The sequence below is a fragment of the Bemisia tabaci genome, chromosome 7, assembly GCF_918797505.1.
Source record: "Bemisia tabaci chromosome 7, PGI_BMITA_v3".
In the NCBI taxonomy this organism is placed as follows: domain Eukaryota; kingdom Metazoa; phylum Arthropoda; class Insecta; order Hemiptera; family Aleyrodidae; genus Bemisia; species Bemisia tabaci.
Genome location: NC_092799.1, coordinates 29106053 through 29126939, shown reverse-complemented (window position 1 = coordinate 29126939; position 20887 = coordinate 29106053). Strand labels below are relative to the sequence as shown.

Below are 20887 nucleotides of genomic sequence, written 5' to 3'. Positions count from 1 at the left end.
CCCTCCCCCCTCTTCTGAGGGTCTCCCCTATATCTCCCACTCGAGCTACGGGCCGATTCAGCTGAAATTTTCCCGGTAATGTCTAAACCTAAGTATGATATTTAGACTGTGTAAACCCTAGATTAATGATAAACACATGGAAAGTGTTATACCAGTCTCGGAGGCTTTCCCGCAGACCATATCGACGGTGAAAATCCTGGACCTCGTGTCTCGTTTGCGATGTTTTGAAATCTCCGTTTCCATTTCATTTTTTTGAACGAGAGCAATTCAACATTGAAGTTCATCCTTGGAGACATTCTTCCTTGAAGTTCTTACAGAATTTTCTTTGCACGGTGAAGACAAATTACGGAAGTTTTCAATTTGACATTGAGTAGTTTTCATTTTAAAAAGTAAACTACGACAGGAAGCAACCTTGCAAACCGAGATACGAGGTTTTGGGAGTTTCACTTTAGATGTAATGCTTTGTTTAGTCGAAGTACTTTACCATTGGGAATATTGAGATATTTTGCTGGACAAATGGGTTCACTACTTTTAACATTGCCATTCAAAAAGGCGGATTCAAAGTCAAGCTGGTGAACAGGTCACAAAAAAGAACATGCTAAGGCTAAATAGAATTTTTCAATATGTATGTAATCAGTGTATTGAAAGTTGTCTAGGATAATGCTCCGCAAGTTCACAAAACCCTTCTGCTTAGAGAAAAAAAAAGAAAAAAAAAAACAGTTGACTCACAATCCTGCATTGGCTGCAAAGCCTCTAGGACGCACAAAAATGAACATTCGTAGAGAATTTCCCAGCTAAACTTGAGAAAGAATTCATTTTTCCTACACATGCGTTAATTTAAATTACAAGTTCTTGTGCGACCCGAACATTAACGTTACATGCGTTAAAATCTCCAGAGTAATAGGGGGTTTGGTTATATTATCTGGTTTGAAACCGCGAGGTCTATTTGGTTACAGGCGATGCAGGATAAGAATAGGAATAGTTTATTTATAAAAAGGTTCATTTTCATGCGCGTGCGTTAAATTCTCCAGAGGAATCGGGGGTTATGCCATATCATTTGGTTTGAGAATTTTGGCTTTTTAAACATGTATTTTGCCTCTGATAAACACCCTCAGTGTTTTTTAAGTTCAATTGTTTTTTTCTTCTTTTTAGTAGGCATCCCATAAAATTTAAATTTTGGTTTAATTACCGACCTACCGACGGATTGCTAAATACTATGGCAGGGAGGTAGTAGGCCAGAGATGTAATTTTTTCTCGCTTCAAAATATTTTGAACATAGTCGGACCATTTGTTAATTTAGGTTCTGCCATACTACTAGATTCAGAAAATCATGCCTGTCACAGGCAATTTGAGAGTTCATTTTTTTAAAAAATGATCTATATTCGAAAATAAACATTGGTAGAGAACCGTCCGGTTTTATTTCGCGCTCCATCCGTAACACAGGTCTAACACAGGTCTAAATCTACCTTGAATGTGCGCTGCCAGGGAAAATGAAAATGAAAAGGGTACGAACTCTTTTATTTCTTACTTTATACCATTACTTTCAGTCGAATAGTCTTTGTTTCCACACCAGATGAATTTATCTCGCTGTCACTTAACCCCATCTGTGGCTACTCCTTATGAATGCCGAAAGTCCTTGTAATAAGATTTTGTTGAAGGTCATTTTGCAGCCATGAATTTCTTATACATATTTTTAGGAATAATGTCAAAAAAGGAAAAGAGATCCTCGGAACATAACTTGATACTTTAAATTAGACTTTAAAAAGAGACAGCTGTACACAGAGGATAACGAAGAGAGAGGGAGATAAATTACTCTTAATTGAAATCAAAGATCATTCTTTTATATGTAGTCATCAATGGTAGAAACAGTGGACTCCATTTATGTTCGGGACGTGACACTAGAGCAGTCCGTGACTTCGTGTTTTTTAATTCGAGTGATCAAATTTCTAATGCTTTCAAATACGGATAAACTAGCAGTACATTTTTTCTCAAATTTAGCTTTATTCCATTCATAATTACAGTTTTTCGGGCTTTGGACGAAATTAGTAAAAGAGCTTTTGATGTTATACGAGACTTTTAATCAACAAGAGAGTTTTTTGTCATAAGACACGAATTCCAAAGATGTCTAATAATTCAAGTATAGCTATGTAGATGAACTATTGAACATTTTGTAACATCAAGTCCCGAAATAACAAATTCAATTGGTTTTTTTGTTCTTTTTTTCGGTCGTTTAGAATTCGGTGGTTAGACTCAAGTATTTCAGTTGTTTCATCTCGAAACCCCCTCATCGTAAAATGTGTTGAGAGTTTAAAATGCCCTTAATCAAGCGACGAACTTGATTTTCCAACTCAAAAGTGATCCTGCACTTAGCCCAACGAATCAACAATAAATTTCAGATGGGTGTGGACTTTGTTGTACACACCAGGCGCCTCTTTTCGAGCACAACCACGCCCATAAGATACCACTCCGTACAAATACCATTTTCCATCTCTGTACAACATTGTCGGGCCACCGCTGTCACCCTGAAAAGAAATGACCATGAATTATTAGGTAATGGTCCTGATAATGCGGCTCATTATTACGTCACTATGCTTATAAACACTTATTTCATTTTGGCATTATAGTGAGTTGTAACATGATAACTTGATCAGAAAAAAATAATCTTTGTTCACGTTGATATTGCACTGATTTTATATGTACGCATAATATGCGAACGCGCACAAGAATTGAAAGAATCAAGAAACTCTAAATTGAGTTATACTGGTGCGAAAATCAAGATCTTAGAATCTATAACATTTATTTAAAATCAGGTAAACTTGTAGTTATACGTATACCATAAAGTCTGGTTACCTATACTATAATCATAATTTTTCCGTGCACTTTTGGGATGACTCGGGTACTTTACATCCCCTACGTGAAATACTTGATCAACCTAAGTAGAAAGCTCTACCGCTTTTGTGCTACGCCGGAAAGACGTATGTCAAGAACCCGTGCTTCTTTGTACGCACCTTTGAGAAAGGCTCAAATATAAATGAGCAAGTTCCTTTCATACCGCACTAGGGCGCTCTAGGACACCTAACCACCTTTGAAATTTGTTAAGCTAGAGATTTTACGGGAGCTGGCACAGCTCCCATTTTTAGTTGGATGCTTGCTTCGGAAAAAAATGTCATTTTAAAACGGAAAAAACTAGGACTCACCTGACAAGCATCTTTATTCTCTGAATACGCACAGAAGCCATCAGGGGAAAACTTAATTTGAATGCGTTGCAGCAATGTAAGGCACTCCACTGAGCTCAGTATGGGAAGCTGCACTTGCATCAGCTGATTGGAGCTAGGGGCACCCCCTGAAAATCGAATCACGGATTTTAGAGGGCAGTTGCTCCAATTGGACCACATTTTGCAATTTGGAACTAAAAATCCAAACTCAGTTTAGAAACAACGTATGTATCGTTGGTTTCCCCATGCATACGTATTTTTACAGATAGGCCAGAAACTGTAGTCCCTAATGCAAAATGCAGTCCAATTAATTTCAGTTGCACAACAGAGGGCCGTACTCGTGGCCATACCTTGGTCAGTTCCGCCTCTTGAGGAGGTGATGAGGGAGGGCTTAAACAAGGAAGGAAAAGCGTAATATAAATTTACACAAACTTTTACTCAAATTCAAAAGTGTTACCATGCGGTAGAATTTTCTTTCTTTCTTTCTTCCTTTCTTTCAAGTTTTCCTTTATTTTATTGGCATTTTGGTGCTCTGATTTTAGGATTTTTCAAGTTTCGGTAAATTAAAGTGTTAAATTTTCGAGAAACTTATCCTCTTAGGGTTTCAAGGTCTTTAGGTTCTAAGACTTTATGAATTTTTAAAACTCTAAGTAAATCCGCCAAAATTTTAAAAGAGGCAAATTTTAAAATCCGTTGAATGCAATTATACGAATACTTACTTTTATCTTGCCGTTTGCCCCAACCGACGACGGTTACCGTTTCTCCTTCAAAGTCATCCTTGAAGAAAAAATCTCTGGTGGGAAGACAAATGGGTCTGATGAGATCTATCAATTCATAAATTGGATCATGCGAAGATAACAAAAATTAATCGAGAGTGGATAAACTGAAACAGGCAAATGATTTTTCCAGACTTCTACATTCAAGTGTGAGTCATTATAATAACATTTAAAACAGTGATACATTCAGAAATATTAATTTTATCTGAAATAATCACATTATGATTGAGATTTTAGAGAAACAATAGTAATGTACTGAAATTTTGGACATTACTCAATTTTAAACTTGTCACTATATGAATAAAGTTGATTTCAACATTGCCTTACATTAATTAATTTTTGAACTCGCAAAATCTTTCCAGATGATTATAGCATCAGAATGGGCAACAGTGCAGTTTCTACTAAAAATATCTTTGAAATTAATACTGAAAGTAAGTATATAGATTTTTAGAGCAATTGAAATGGTAGTTCTGAAAAAAACTTAAACAAAAGTAAAAAGTTGAGAAAAACAGTATGAATTGTGCTAATCGAACCGTTCTAAAGCCCGGAAGTTAGAGAAATGAATGAGCGATAAGCTTGCAATTTAAAATCGGATGGTGTTTGTTTCAGAAGATTTACCTAAAATACAACGAGGAAAGAGGAAGAAATGCGAATTGGCGGTTAGGTTTTTTTGAGAAAAATATTTTCCCCTTTCAAAGGGAAATCTTTGTCAGTATTGCTGGAGAATATGTCACAGACTTAAGTAGTTTTTATAAAATTAATTAATGATTGGTCCAGAATATTCGGGAGATTTCATGGTTCCTGGGAGTATTCCTTGCTACGTTATTATACGAACTGAATTTCTGACCGATGCGCCGCACGTCCTTAATTATTTTTGGAACTAATTTCTTCCTTTCCAAAGAATTAAATATAATTTGTAAGATATGCATCTGGTCATGTTACCATGACCGTGGTTGTTGCGCTCATGTTTCAGTCGAGACTAACGCAATACGCAAGCTCCAATAATTTCATGCAGGTTTTCTTCATCGGTACTTATTTATTGTTCTATTCATTCTGTCACCCGACTTATCAACCGATCACATGGACCGCGGTAAGCAGAAAGGAAGCGAGCCGCAGTAGCTACTGCCAAATTTAACTGGGCAATTTAATTTTTTATAAGAGAACGTTTGTGCGGATTCCCTTGAAAATTGTAAGGCATTCGCTTCGCACTATGGAGAAAATTCACTGAAATTTGCACGAAAACCCGCACAATGGTTTTCATGTAAAAAATCAAAAGGCCCAATTTTTAGCAAAAGCTGATGGTGGCTTGGTTCCTTTCTGTTTAACGGGGTCTATATGGACTGAGTTAAGCAGAAAGGAACCAACCCACATATTGGAAAAAAATTGAGTTATGAGTGGTTTTGAACTCAACCACTGCTCTACTATCTATCGCCGAAAATTCAAAGTTTTTGTTGGAGCAAATTTTGCAGAAATTGAACTTGAAGTTTATCTTTTACATTGAGTCTTGTGCAGGAGCTAAACTTTAAGCCTCTTTTTCTCGGTTCGATCTCGATGTGGCTTGGTTCCTTTCTGTTTAACTCCGTCCATATAGAGGCCAAAAGTTGCAAGTAGAAAGGTATTTTTGTCATTTTGCCTGGATCATCATGAGTTTGTAATGGACATGTTGCATGTGTGAAGATTTTGGGATTTGACTGTTGATTCTTATGTAAAAGTTCGCGAGAAACACGATGCCACTGGTTTTCTCTGAAATCAACTCCCAAGCTCAAAAAAAGCTCTCAAGTTGAGGCCAAAATGGAGGGGATATCCCACGCTATCCTGAGAGTCCACCTCTACATCAATACAGACTCTCCATGCAAAGATAGGGAGCAAATACATTAGCAGGGTTGCCGTGTTTTCAGTTTTAGAGTCTCCAAATAAAGTGGCAGCCCTGTCAATGTATTTGCTCCCTATCTTTGCATGGAGAGTTTGTCTTGATGTAGACGTGGACTCTCAGGATAGCGTGGGATATCCCCTCCATTTTGGCCTCAACTTGGAGCGCTTTTCTTGAACCTGGGAGTTGCTTTCAGAGAAAACCAGTGGCACCATCGTGTTTCTCGTGAACTTTTACGTAAGAATCAATAGTCAAATCGTAAATTCCTCACACATGCAACATCTCCATTGGTAACGTTGTCTTTTCTCCATTTAGGCCTATGGAAATTCATCGATTTTTGGAGGGACCAGGTGCTCCGACAAGAATCGATTATTTAGCATAGGTTTAAATGGGAGTGATCCGATGTTGCCAAGTTGCCGGATCCGCCTATGCCTATATGCCCGTCGATGAAGTAGGACTGAAACAGTCCATTACCTGTAAATTGTACCTCGGAATCCAGGGTGATAACTGCGATGTCGAAGCCCTCCGTTGTATCATCGCCGAATCTCGGGTGCACAGCGATTTTTGCGGGCCGATAAATCTTCGGTGTGGCTCTCTCGTCGATTGTATTGTTCAAAACTAACTCGCCGATCCTAAATGCCATCCTAGAAGTTGCAATTACACCAGTGCTCAGTAACAAAAATGATTGATTCTACTCTTAAATGAACAATAGCTACACGGAAAAACGATATAGTGCTGAGCGCTAACTGTTTAGATCAAGTGGATCCAGCTAGTATATGGCAGTAGCGCTGAGCCTAAAACTTAAGGGTCCAGCCCTACAGACTGCAGGTCTCAGCAGTACTGTCATATCAGCTGGCTCCATTTGATCTAAGCAGTAAGTGCTCAGCACTATATCGTTTTTCTGTGTAAAAATAAAATAAAAATCAGTCGAAGAAATAGTTAAATAAATATATGTTGGCGCCGCTAGCGTCACCAATATTTAGCCTTCATTCCGTCAGCTAGGCAAGCCGCCCGCTTCTCATGTCGCGCCGCGCGCTTAGTTCCGCCGCGGCCCGCCCGATCGCGCTGCGGGCTCTTTATTCGCCCCTCCGGCTTTCCTTTAGATATTTCAATTCTTTTATTTATTATTTTGTCTGTTTCAATATGTAAAATTCATCTTTGATTACTTCTCTCCATAAATCCTAAATTATAATACTCACCGGCGCCTTCCGTCGCAAGTCTTCTCGACTCAATCCACGCGTCCGCGTAATTCCTTTTCAAATCAAGTTTGACGGGTTGGCCCGTGTGCCGTATCTAAATTATGCTTCACCTACCACCCTATGGTAGAGTCTTTGGGTATGCACACTCGCCCCGCATATGTCTTTCATGCGCCTTAAACTTTCTTCCTAAAGCAGTTACGCCTTTTCATTCAATCAAGTGAGTATGTAGTCAAAATTCCTCTTCTTTACTCTATCTTTTCCAATAATAATAATATCATACCAAATTCCGGCCTTCTGCCAATAAATAATTCCTTTCGGTCTCTAAATTCATTCGCGTTACTCGTGTCCGGACACGATTGCCTGCGGTCCGGGTGCCGCGGATGAATTCTTCCAAATTTCAATAAAGTAAATGTTAGTCTCTCTCTTTAATTAGCTTCCATCGCGCTACTCGTGACCGGTCACGATTGCCTACGGTCCGGGTGCCGTGGACGACCCTTTCGGCTAATCTTTTTAGAAGAATTACATTAAACTTTCATTGGTCCTCCGAGCCGGATTTGAACTTGCAAAATTTTCAGTTTAAAAATACAGTCCACTGCTCTCAAAAATAAGCATCAAAAACGTGTCTCCTTCTTTCAAATATGGCTCCAAGAAAGGCAAAAGTGCAGGAAGAGCAACTCTCTAGAGTAAACGAGATTCTCAGTAGGAACTCATTGCTTTTCAAACGTGTACAAGACACAAATGCACTATCAGAAAATTTGCCGGAAAAACGCGGAATTTTTCTTGCTCGCTGTGAGCATCTTGAAAGTCTGTGGAAGGAACACGAGGAAAATTTTTCCGAACTCGTCCGTCTCTCTTCTCACATGTCGGAGCAGAAGAGAACTGACTTAAAATCTGAGATGGAACAATTTGAGGAGCTCTTTTACGAAGTGAAAGCCAAGTTCAACTCTCTAAAAAGCTCGCATAATGAAAACCCAAATTCAACACGTTCTTTATCATCTCAAAAATCAGCAGCGTCAGTACGACTTCCAAAAATGGAGTTGCCTCAATTCTCAGGAAAAATTGAGACCTGGAGCTCATTCTTCAACGTTTTTAACGTCACAGTGCACTCTCTGCCGGAATTATCATCAGTTCAAAAATTCCAGTACCTCTTAAGCTCACTTCGCGGTGAAGCCCTTGATCTTGTAAAAGGACTTAACATCACAGAACAAAATTACGATGTTGCTTATGACCTCTTGTGTAAAAGGTACCAGTGCGAGAGACGTCACGTTGTCCATCACTTACATGGACTTTTGGATTTGCCTGAAATTTCCAAAACAGAGCATATTCCAACCTTTCTTACGCAATACCGCGAGCATACTCAAGCGCTTGAAGGTCTAGGGTACAAAGAAGAAAATCCTCATCTCCTCGTTGCGGCGTTATTACGCAAAATGAATCACTATTTCAAAAAGCGATTTGAAGATTATCGAGGCAAGGATGCCAAGTTTCCTAAAATTGATGAACTTATTAATTTTCTTGAAAAGGAAACTCTTCTGGTTGAAGAACTTTCTTCCTCAAATCCGAAACCCAAGGCTCAACAGAAAAATGCTCGAGCTCTAGTAGGAACTGGAGCAAATTCTGACTCGAATGAACGAAATCAGAAAAAATCTAATAAAAAGAGTAGTTTGAAAAAACCAAACAACTCATCTAAATCAAACAATTGGACCGATCCATGCCCACTTTGTAAAGAACCTCATCCAGTTTTCAAATGTGAAGCGTTTTTACAAAAATCGGTCCGAGAGCGCTCTTCAATAGCGCAGCAGCACAGACTCTGCAAAAATTGTCTGCGTTCGCACCCCGTCGACCAGTGCAATTCTACATGGACTTGTCGAGTGTGCCTTAAAGCTCATAATACATTGCTCCATACTGAAAGTTCAGATGCCAAAAACGATGATTCCACTAAACCAGCAACAGTTGTAGCAACAACCGTTGCAGACGCGATCCCTGCTCGTACTACTGTGCTACTAGCCACGGTTAAGGCTCGAATTTCAGGCCATTCGAATCGTAGTATCATGGTCCGCGGAATTCTGGACTCCGGTGCTCAAAGAACGATAATCACAGCGCAACTTTCTCAAAAGCTACATCTCAAATGCTATCCTAAAAACTCTCCTTTGAGCGGCATTTCAGAGGTACCAGTGAATGTACGCGGGAGCACCAAAATAAATGTCTTAACATCTGAAAACATTCTTGTGACACAGAATCACTCCGTAGATGTTCTTGATGCTATTACAGCTCCACTTCCGTCGCACCCTGTTTCCAGTGAGCTGCGTACTTACGCGCGCAATTTCAAATTGGCGGATCCTGAGTTTTACGTCAAAGGCCCAATCGACATTCTGTTTGGCGCTGATTTAATGCCAACCCTAATTTCTGGGACACCGATTTCTCTTGGCCCTAACATGCCAATGGCCTTGCCTACTGTCTTCGGAGACGCGCTTTTTGGTCCAACTCTTGATCAAAGTCATGACTCATCGATCTCTTTGTTAACAAGCACTGTTCCTTCTATTCAGGAAACTATGGAGCGCTTTTGGCGGTCAGAAGAACCACCTCAAGCTCAAAAATTGAGCCCTGCAGAGCTCGCGTGTGAAAAACACTATCAAGAAACGCACACCAGGCTGGAAAATGGTCGTTATAGTGTGCGCCTGCCATTCAAAAATGGAAGTCCTAATTTGGGTAAATCGCACCCTCAGGCTTTAAGGAGATTTCACGCCTTAGAGAAAAAGCTCGCCTCAAATCCAAAGCTCAAAGCTCTTTATACGGAGTACATGAGAGAGTACGAGCAACTTGGGCACATGAAAAAGGTTGCCACATTGAATAATTTTGATTTTTCGCAGCCTAATTATTTTTTACCTCATCATCCTGTACTTAAGGATTCCAGCAGTACCACTAAGTGTCGCGTAGTCATGGATGCCAGTATGAAAACTGACAACGGAGAATCCTTGAATTCTCAACTTTTGTGTGACCCTAAACTGCAAAATGAGCTTGTTGATGTAGTCGCCCGTTTTAGATTTCATCCAATCGTATTAGTTTGTGATATACGCCAAATGTACAGACAAATTAACATGGATGAATCTGATAGAAATTATCAATTAATTTTTTGGCGCGAATCAGAAAATGAACCGATAACTGTGTATCAACTCACAACAGTAACTTTCGGATTCACCAGCTCATCATTTTTAGCGGTCCGCTCAATACATCAATTGGTGACAGATGAAGGTCATAAATTTCCATTGGCAGCGCCAGTACTGCGCAAAAATATTCTGGTTGATGACATCGTAACCTCCGTGAAAACCGTGAACACAGCTGAGTGTCTTTTTCAAGAATTAATCGATTTATGCGGCTTATGTCATTTCTCATTACGAAAAATCGTCAGCAATTCACCTGAAATTTTGGCAAAAATACCTCAGGAAGACCTCGAAAAACCTCTTGATTTCACGGATCCTAATGATCTATCATTCGGCATTTTAGGTCTACGATGGATAAAACCTAAGGATGCTTTATCCTACAAAATTAAAAGTATAATGCCTGCTAACACGAAACGCACAATTTTATCAGTCATAGCTCGAATTTATGACCCGTGCGGCTTTTTAGCCCCAACTAGTCTATGGTGTAAAACTTTCATGAAAATCATCTGGACTAAAGGGCTCGACTGGGACGAACCGGTTCCCTCAGAAACTCTGTGCCTGTGGAACCAATTTACCACAGAATTGCCACTCTTTGAAAATATTCTCATTGATAGACTTCTCGTGTCAAAAAATTGCACTTCTATAGAGCTTTGTGGATTTTGCGATGGTTCAGAAAAGGGATTTGCTGCCGTAATCTACATCAGAAGTAATACAGACTCAAAAGTGCGATTATTCATGGCTAAAAACAGAGTTTCGCCCCTCAAAACCTTAAGCATACCTCGATTAGAGCTCAACGGAGCTCACCTCTTGTCAAAACTTTTGGCATACGCAAAATCAATTTTAGCAGAGGATTTCGAGATCGCAGAAACCCACGCCTTCACGGACTCCACCGTAGCCCTGGGTTGGATCCAAACTCCAGCTTATCGCCTCAAGACCTATGAGGGGAACAGAGTTGCGGAGATTCAAGAAAACGTATCACCAGAGTCCTGGAGACATGTACCATCAGAAGAGAACGCTGCAGACTGTGCCTCTAGAGGTTTGCTGCCAGCAGAGCTGATGAACGCTGAAATGTGGTGGTCCGGCCCAAAATGGCTCAGCGGACCAAAATCAGAATGGCCTGTCTCAATAAAGAACCCAACTAAACGGGAAGATGAATTCATCAAAGGTGCTATGAAACCTGAATCAGCAACAAGTCTTCACCTCAAGGAGCAACCCACAACCTGGGATCTCTTTCAGCGCTTCTCCTGGTGGCCTTCTCTGAAACGCGTGATGGCCTACATACTACGTTTTGTCAACAACATTAGAGCAAGAAAAATTGATAGCTCTCTGTCAAATCTGCATGGACCCTTATCGCTTGAGGAGATTGCAGCAGCTCAAAACAAAATTTGCACGCTTGTGCAAAAGGAAGCCTTCGCTGAGGACCTCAAGAACCTCCGCAAAGGCAAGGAATGCAGTGATCAAATACAGAGACTTTGTCCATTCCTTGACACTCAAGGACTCATGTGAGTGGGTGGCCGACTTCAAAAAGCCTCCATCGATTATAAGGCTCGCCATCCCATTTTAATGCCTAAAAATCATCCAGTAACGATTTGCATTATCAATCATTATCATGAAACGCATCTGCATGCTGGTCCTTCTCTATTAATGTCAATTCTGAATCAAGAATTTTGGATTTTGTCTGCGAGGTCTATCATTAGGTCTTGCCTGCTCAAGTGCATACCTTGTTTCAAACTCAAGGCAAAGCCAGTCAATCAGTTGATGGGCAATTTGCCGGTCAACAGAGTCACCGCAAATCGGGCTTTTTCATGCACAGGCATGGACTTCGGCGGACCCATCCAAACCCGCACGTCGACATTAAGAAATTCAAAAGTGGTGAAAACGTACATATGTGTATTTGTCTGCTTCTCTACAAAAGCAGTACACATTGAAACAACATCGGATCTCACCACTAACTCCTTCATTGCTGCGCTCACACGGTTTATCTGCCGCAGAGGGAAGCCTTCAGACCTCTGGAGTGACTGCGGCTCCAATTTTCTAGGAGCGACAAACGATTTTTTTTGTCCTCTCCCGATGGAGTAGACAACTGGAAATATCAACACTCATAATTTTCTTTCAAATGTAATTTTTTCTTCAAAAATATTTGTTTCTCTATATTTCTTTTGGAATTTTTCAACTTTCTACATTTTTTTTCTTATTGAAACACCCCAGTATTTCAATGGGGGCCGGTATGTTGGCGCCGCTAGCGTCACCAATATTTAGCCTTCATTCCGTCAGCTAGGCAAGCCGCCCGCTTCTCATGTCGCGCCGCGCGCTTAGTTCCGCCGCGGCCCGCCCGATCGCGCTGCGGGCTCTTTATTCGCCCCTCCGGCTTTCCTTTAGATATTTCAATTCTTTTATTTATTATTTTGTCTGTTTCAATATGTAAAATTCATCTTTGATTACTTCTCTCCATAAATCCTAAATTATAATACTCACCGGCGCCTTCCGTCGCAAGTCTTCTCGACTCAATCCACGCGTCCGCGTAATTCCTTTTCAAATCAAGTTTGACGGGTTGGCCCGTGTGCCGTGTCTAAATTATGCTTCACCTACCACCCTATGTAGGGATGTCGATACTCAGGGAAGTATCGATACTCGGTATCGATATTGGTATCGACTCTAAGCATCGATACCGGTATCGAGCATCGAGCTGAAGTATCGATACTTATGAGGTATCGATACTATTTCTGAATTATGCCGTGTCTGAGTGTGCGTATGTCTGTCGGCCGTTAAATTCCGCCAGATTTACGCCTCTCTCGAAAAAGCCCTGTTCGCGTCCTTAGTCAGCTATTTTGAGCCTTTAACTACACTTATCGAACTGAGCTTTTAACATTTTTATTGAAGTATAATCATTTTGAGAAACTTGATTACTCCGTCGTTTGTCACAGTGCATCTTGAAGGTGAAATAGTGGGGAGAGAATTTTTTAAAAAAGAAAAAGAGGCCTTCTTCATGGCCAAATCAGATTAAGTATCGATACCGTCGATACTGGGGTCTTGGCATCGATACTGCATGGTATCGATATCGTGGAGTATCGATGCCGAGTATCGTTAAGTATCGATCGAAAGTATCGATACTTTGCAAGTATCGGATAAGTATCGACATCCCTAACCCTATGGTAGAGTCTTTGGGTATGCACACTCGCCCCGCATATGTCTTTCATGCGCCTTAAACTTTCTTCCTAAAGCAGTTACGCCTTTTCGTTCAATCAAGTGAGTATGTATTCAAAATTCCTCTTCTTTACTCTATCTTTTCCAATAATAATAATTTCATGTCAAATTCCGGCCTTCTGCCAATAAATATTTCCTTTCGGTCTCTAAATTCATTCGCGTTACTCGTGTCCGGACACGATTGCCTGCGGTCCGGGTGCCGCGGATGAATTCTTCCAAATTTCAATAAAGTAAATGTTAGTCTCTCTCTTTAATTAGCTTCCATCGCGCTACTCGTGACCGGTCACGATTGCCTACGGTCCGGGTGCCGTGGACGACCCTTTCGGCTAATCTTTTTAGAAGAATTACATTAAACTTTCAATATATGTGGAACCAGCCAAGGAGAAAAGGACCTTTGTCTACGGACGCGGACGGCAAATGTGTCAGTGGAATATTTTTGTAGAGTTGAGTCAAGAAATCTGATTTTGAGATTTTGACGTAAAATAGTCTCCAGCACCAGAAAAATTTACGGAGAATAAAAAATGACGTGAGGTACAAAATCTGTATGTCAGGTCAGTCGGCGGACGACCATTCCGCCCCAGTAGTCCATTTCTGTTTTTGCGGATAGCTGGCGATTGTCCTCAGGATAATCTTTCCGCACATAGTGACAATTTTTCTGAGCCCCACGACAGTTATGTGGACCGTCCATGTGACGTCATGATCAATCCGACAATTGCGTGCCATAATCAATCGGTCACTTAAGAATGGGTCAGTTACACTGGTCAAAGAATTGTGTTTTGATGCTTGATTCTACAACATTAGCTAAAAATATTAAGATCCGTCCAAAACGCAACTTTCTACGTTCAATATTAACCAAGATATCGCGCTTTGAAAAGTCGGGTTTTTGACGTCATCCACTGCGGCAGTGACACCCTTGGATTCTTCCATCTTGCTTTCATCAGTCAGAGAATTTCTCTCGAGCAACTAGTTCGTGCTTGGGAACGGACACATTCATCTCATGAACACAAACTAGTTGCTTGAGAGAGAAAACATTTCTCTCGAAAACAACTACTCAATGCCGAGGAGAGAAATGTTTTCTCTCCTGGGTATTAGGAAAGGATACATTCCTCTCCTTAGCACCAACTAGTTGCTCGGAGAGAAAAAATTTCTCTCGCAAACAACTACTTGATGCAGAGGAGAGCAGGGCCGGATTAAGGGGGTGGCCACATGGGCCGCGGCCCATGGTGGCAAATCTACAGAGGGCGGCAAATTTTGCCATTTTTTTAAATGTAGGTATAAAAAAAATTCGGATTTAGAAAAAAAATTACAAACGAGAAAAGGCGACAAAATCTCTAATTTTCTGAGAATTTAGTAATTTCTACTTCTGTCGTCTTTCAATGATACAAGAGACAGCACCTTTAATTAGTCGAGTTAAGAGAGAAACCAAACACGCAATTTGGCTTGGAACGGCGCGACTTAACCAGAGAGAAATGATGACGAGGACTTGAAGTGAAAAGGAGAAGCCCTAGGCGCGGCGATCGGAATGTAACACATATTAGCGCCTACAAGACTGCACGAATACTTCACGCATTGCATCAAACACAATGTGGTCATTGTGGACAGCGTGAAACGGATAGCGCCTACAAGAATGCATGAATACCTCACGCATTGCGGCAAACACAGTGTGATAAGCGTGAGACGCATAGCGCCTACAAGACTGCGTGAATACTTCACGCATTGCGTCAAACGCAGTGCAGTCTGCGAGGCGCGGCGGCGGAAGTTAAAATCATTGATCCATATTTATGTTTGTTCTTTCATTATGTTTGCACATTTATGTTTGTTCATTTTTTTGTTCATTTCTTATGAATGGAAGGCCTTGTCCACACAGAGATAGTTTTACGAAACTTAACTTTCGCGCAAAGTTCCGTGAACTTTTGCTAGTAGTGTTGACAGGGCTTTCCCAAAAAATGTGTTCAACACCAGTAAACGCGTCTTATGCATCCCTCCCCCGCTGGCACGTTCATTTGATGGTTTTCATTGATGTTTCAAAACGAATGAGAAGGGGGCGGCAAATTACTAGCGGCCTATGGGCGGCAAGTAGGTAAATCCGGCCCTGGAGGAGAGCGATGTTTTCTCTCCTGAACAGCCAGTAGTTCATTCTTATGCAAGGTGGAAGATTACAAGGGTGTCACTACCGCGGTGGATGAAGTATAAAACCCAAATTTTCAAAGGGCGATATCTCGGTTAATATTGAACGTAGAAAGTTGAAGGTTTGGAAAGATTTTAATATTTTTAGCTAATCTACAAGAATCAAGCATCAAAACACAATTCTGTGACCAGCGGAACTGACACATTCTCCATAGAATTTGAATACCATGAGCTGCTGAGCTCCTGCATTCTTTTTCAAAAAAGTCTCCAACGTTTTGATCAATTGTCGATTTTGCCTTTTTCACCAGTTAGAACAAGTTTGAAGAAGGACGCGCGTGCTTCACAGATTTGACATTTTTTCACCCTTCAAATATCAGTGCTGCAAAGGGGGTTATTCCAAAATGCCAACCCCCTTCCCTCCTTGCATCCTACCCGGAGTTTGATATATTGTTCTTTAACACAAGGCACGTCTTTTTCTGACAACGGCAATGACTACAGCGTAGCCAAATTAAAGTGTGGTTTTTTTTTAAATTGTTTTGTCCAAACCGCAACTTCATAATGTTTGTGTTACCCACATCTCTCACTTGGCAACTCTGAAGCGCGCGGAAATTTTTTTTCGAACTTGCCCTTGGTCCAAAAAACTCACAGTTGGTTGGTTAATACATTTATTTATAGGTGCTTCAACAATATTTCAACACTTTAGAAAATAGAGATCAATGGAAATGTACAATCTTGTGATGGGGAGCAATATCATTTTCAGGACAGGATCCAAAACTATGGACGTAGCGTCTTTGAAGAACGTTCAGATTTGATATTTTTTCCCCTAATTATTTTTAGGACCGTCATACAAACGGAAGATGAGGAATACAATTTAAGAGATGAACAGAAAACATCCGTGTTTTCTGACATAGAAGTCGAACAAGGCAGAGAAATAGTTAAATTAACCATGAATGGACCACTTGGCAAGAATGCATTTGAGCATTTCAATACATATCGTTTCTTCATCAAAATCTCACATACATGATTTGTGTGAGGAAAGTTATTGAAATTGACCCCTACTTATGATATTGACGTTTTTATTCAGCATTGGTTGCTACAAATTTGAATTTCTGGCTCACGAGAAAAACCAGAGTCTATGTGAATCGAATCGCTCATTACAACTGGTTTTGCAGGCTTCTTAACCCTTGCATGCCCAAGTCGGGTTCAATTGGCTCAGGCTTGCTAAAAGCCCCGCCTCGTGAGTTTTATGGCGCCGACACATACGAGCTTTAGACAGGTCTACATATAAGTAAGTAAGTAGTAGTAGTAGTAGTAGTAGTAGTAGTAGTAGTAGTAGTAGTAGTAAGATAACTTTGTAAGTAAGTAAGTAGGTAGGTAAGTAACTAAACAATAAGTAAGTAAGTAAGTAAGTAAGTAAGTAAGTAAGTGAGTGAGTACGTAAAAAAAGAATAAAGTAGTAGTAGTAGTAAAATAATTTTATTTTAAAGCGGTGCTTTAGCATCTAAGGCCATTTACACCTCTAAAGAGGGCAGTAACAGTAATAAATTTACATGGAGATATCACTAAAAATACAAAAGGGTTGAGGGGAAAGGTTAAATTTTGAGATTAGTGGAGCGCATAAATTCAAAAAGTTTCACAGGATGAGTATTCAGAAGTAAATTTTTAAGAGAGGGTAAGGGGTAGGGAAAAAAACGTTTTCGGATATCTTTATAAAGTGGGCAACTTATAAGAACGTGATCTACCGTTAAGGGAAAAAAGAATAAAGAAAGTAGGTAAATAAGTGAGTAAGAAAGTAAATTTTGATGAGAATACATGCATTGTAATGCTTAGATTCGCACCTTACCTAATGGTCCATTTTAAGTGTAATAACAAAGTATAGATTGACAAACCCTTCGGTATCGAAATTTTGATTTTTAGGTTGAAATGAAGGCTCCTTAAAATCTTTGAAGCAGTGAGCAGCCGTTACCAAATGTCTGTTGGAAATTAGTGCAGCACCACAAGCAAACCTATAAGCGTTATTATACTTCAATGTCAGCCCCATGCCCACAGCCCAGGGCCAATCACCTATAAAACAAATAAAAACTTGAATGAAAATCAAAAGTTCAGGTAAAAGTCAGATTAACTTCCCCTTTTATTACTTGATTTAAAGTATCGACAACGAAATATGATCTAACTCTTTTTTCAGTGCTGATGAAATAAAAAGTTGCGAACAAAACTACGAAAATGTTAAAATTTTCTGATAACGTTTATTAAAAAAAAAAAAAAAAAAAAAAAAAAAATCGATGGTAAAACTTCCAAATTATGTATCTCGGTTTGCAACGTTGCAGTCTTCGGTCATTATCTATTTTTTAAACGGAGAACCACTCAACGTCAATTCTTTAAAATCTCTTTGATTTTTCTTCTCTCTGCGAGGAAAATTCTGTGATAACCTCAAGGAATATTTTTGATTTTTTCTCCTTCAAAAAAATAAAAAGGGAGCGGTGACTTTGAGACACAAAAAACGAAATACGCAATTTGGGAGTTTCACAGTCGAAATATTGTTTCATCGTTCAGCCAGACTTGAAAGCCGTCTTGAGAAAGTAGTTGGTTGAAGTTTGAAGAATCTTTTTCACGAAAAGTGCATGCAAAAAATTTACTTCTCACCCAACTTTGCTGGCATTCCTCCAACAATGCGGCCTTGGATGGTTCTGCTTGTACCACATATGTCCTGTCCGGGAAGTGAACTGAGCTTTTCAACGATTTCCCCTGAAAAAAAAAAAAAGGTTTCTCGAACTTGCCTTGAATATAAGACGACGATAAAATCAATAAGCCTCGCTACCACAGCCTGTGGCTGCATATGGCATTCCGTATATTATGATTTTAAATATTTAGAGTGATCATTCATGTTGATTTCACTGTGGTGACATCGCCAAATGTTTACACACAGGTCAACGATGATGATAGAAGTCACTGAATGGTGTATTTACGGTGTAAGTGACAAGCATCTTTGATGATGCTGCCGTTAAAAGTAATTAATATACTGTGCATTTTTTTTAAAATACTTTTTTTAAATCCTGCTTTCCAATGGCTTTTAAGGCAGTAGCACTTGCGTAATTTTTCAGATTACGTAGTTTCTACCTCAAAATTTAATTACAATTAATTTCTTTACAAAGAGCCTGTCATACACGAACTAATTTACAAGCTTCATCTACTGGATTTTATTCTCGGGCTGTCTTAAATTAATTTGAAGTGTAAAATAAAAAAATGCATGCCTCAAATACTCTCGGACCGAGAAAAAGAGGGTTGTAAAGGAAGATAAGAAAAGGAGAAAAAAAGGAGGATACAAGAGGCGGGCGCAGAAGAAAAGATAAGCCCCCTTATTGTATCAAATGCAAGAATTCATCGTTTCTAAAAATAATCAAGTAAATTGTGACCACAAAACTAATTTTTCTTTTTGATTGTGCAGATACGTATCTCTCGTATCTCATTTATCTCTTGACCATATTTGCAGGGCCTGATTAAGGGGGTGGCCACATGGCGGCAAATTTTGCAATTTTTTTGAATGTAGGTATAAAAAAAATCGGATTCAGAAAAAAAAAAATTATCAGTGAGAAAAGGGGACAAAATCTCTCTTTCCTGAGAGTAAAGTAATTTCGAATTTTTTCGTTTTTCGGTGATACAAGAAACAGCATCTTTAATTAGTCGAGTTAAGAGAGGAACTAAACACGCAATTTGACCTGGAGCTCAGCGCAGAAAGGAATGATGACGAGGACTTGAAAAGAAAAGGACAAGCCCTCGGCGCGGCGCGGCGGTTGGCACACTGAAAGAAATAGTATGCTGTTTTAACACCTAGGATGTCAAAAATGTGTCTGGTGATCCCAAAATGCTGCCTTTACTGCCTTCGCAGTTAACTTTACATCCTACGAATGCAAATTCAACTGCGTGGGCAATCAAGGTAGCATCTTAGGATGACCCGACACATTTTTGACATCCTAGGTGCCAAAACAGCATACAATTTTTTTCGGTGCATGTAACACATACTAGCGCCTACAAGACTGCATGAATACTTCACTCATTGCGTCAAACACAGTGCGGTCAGGAGCGGTTGGCGTGAAACGCATAGCGCCTACAAGACTGCAGGAATACTTCACGCATTGCGTCAAAGACGCCAAATCTGCGGCGGCGGCGACGGAATAAGCTAAAATTATTCAAGCACATTTATGTTTGTTCTTTCATAATTTGTTGGTTCATTTCTTATAAATGGAGGACCTTGTCCACACAGAGACAGGTTTACGGAACTTAACTTCCGCGCAAAGTTCATTGAAATTTTACTAGTAATGTTGACAGGGCTTTCGCCAAAAATATATCCAACATGAGTAGGTAAACACGTCTTATGCACCCTTCCCCCTTCGGCATGTTCAATTGATGATTTTTATTGATGTTTCAAAAGGAATGAGAAGGGGGCGGCAAAATATAGGCGGCCCATGGGCGGCAAGTAGGTAAATCCGGCCCGGCATATTTGTACGTCTTTTCGCTGATTTTCTTCTTCGGCGTACAAATACTTTTAAAATAATAAAATTCTTCAATTTTACCATCAATCTTAGTTTTTTTTTCAAAAAGAAAAAAAATGTTTTGAATTTGCTGAAATTTTAACACAATATCATTATTTCTCAAACTTTCTAAAGAGAGGTCCCCATGGACACCCCCCCCCCCCCCATGGAGGCTTTAACATTAATATCTTAAGCACACAGTCACTTATTCCACATGGCTTTCTCCTCGGTTTCGCTCTGGATCCGCATATCTCGCTGGCCACGCCTATATTTACTGTTAGTATTTTGTGGAACGAACGAACTGCGGCACGGCGCTGACAGCAACTATTCGCACTCAGTGGATTTCCAAGTTGCATACCTGAAAAAACCAAGGCGCCCCAGCTCCGCTCGTTCTCGCAACAATTCTAGGAATACGTATCGTCACAAGCGAACATAATTCTCAGAAAGAACGATGCCAAATTTTCAAAATAAAATATCCTTTAAAATTCTACCGATCTATTTAATTCAAATTAACGGAATGATACCAATAAAGCAGCGCAATTTATCTTATCTTTAAGATTACAAGAGTTGCTAATGAGTAGCAAGTTTTCTCTATCCTGAAAGGCAGCCGTATTTCAGCTGTCACGTGCAAAATCGGCACTTTTTTCTGTCATACTAACCCTAAAATTTGATTTGTATTTGTGAAAAACATAATGGACCACTAGACAAGGTACGAATTTCAGCATTCTGAAACTTGTTCCTTCATCCAAATTTTACGTAAAACACGATGCGCACAACAAAAATTACCGATATCAACTCCTTACGAAGAC

The 20887-nt window shown here is 39.9% G+C and overlaps 1 protein-coding gene across 1 annotated transcript in view; it reads right to left on the bottom strand.

Annotated features, from left to right (window-relative positions):
- Nucleotides 1-1976: 1976 nt before the first annotated feature.
- The window catches only part of LOC109041083 (venom protease), a 21076-nt gene continuing 2165 nt past the window's right edge, over nucleotides 1977-20887 (bottom strand). The window contains exons 3-8 of the mRNA XM_019057251.2: nucleotides 18193-18294; nucleotides 17439-17613; nucleotides 6336-6505; nucleotides 3935-4039; nucleotides 3198-3343; nucleotides 1977-2522 (exon numbers count right to left, since the gene is read on the bottom strand). Of these exons, the coding sequence (XP_018912796.2) occupies nucleotides 2367-2522; nucleotides 3198-3343; nucleotides 3935-4039; nucleotides 6336-6505; nucleotides 17439-17613; nucleotides 18193-18294 (854 nt within the window). The 3' untranslated portion in view covers nucleotides 1977-2366. The remainder of the gene's footprint in view (nucleotides 2523-3197; nucleotides 3344-3934; nucleotides 4040-6335; nucleotides 6506-17438; nucleotides 17614-18192; nucleotides 18295-20887) is intronic.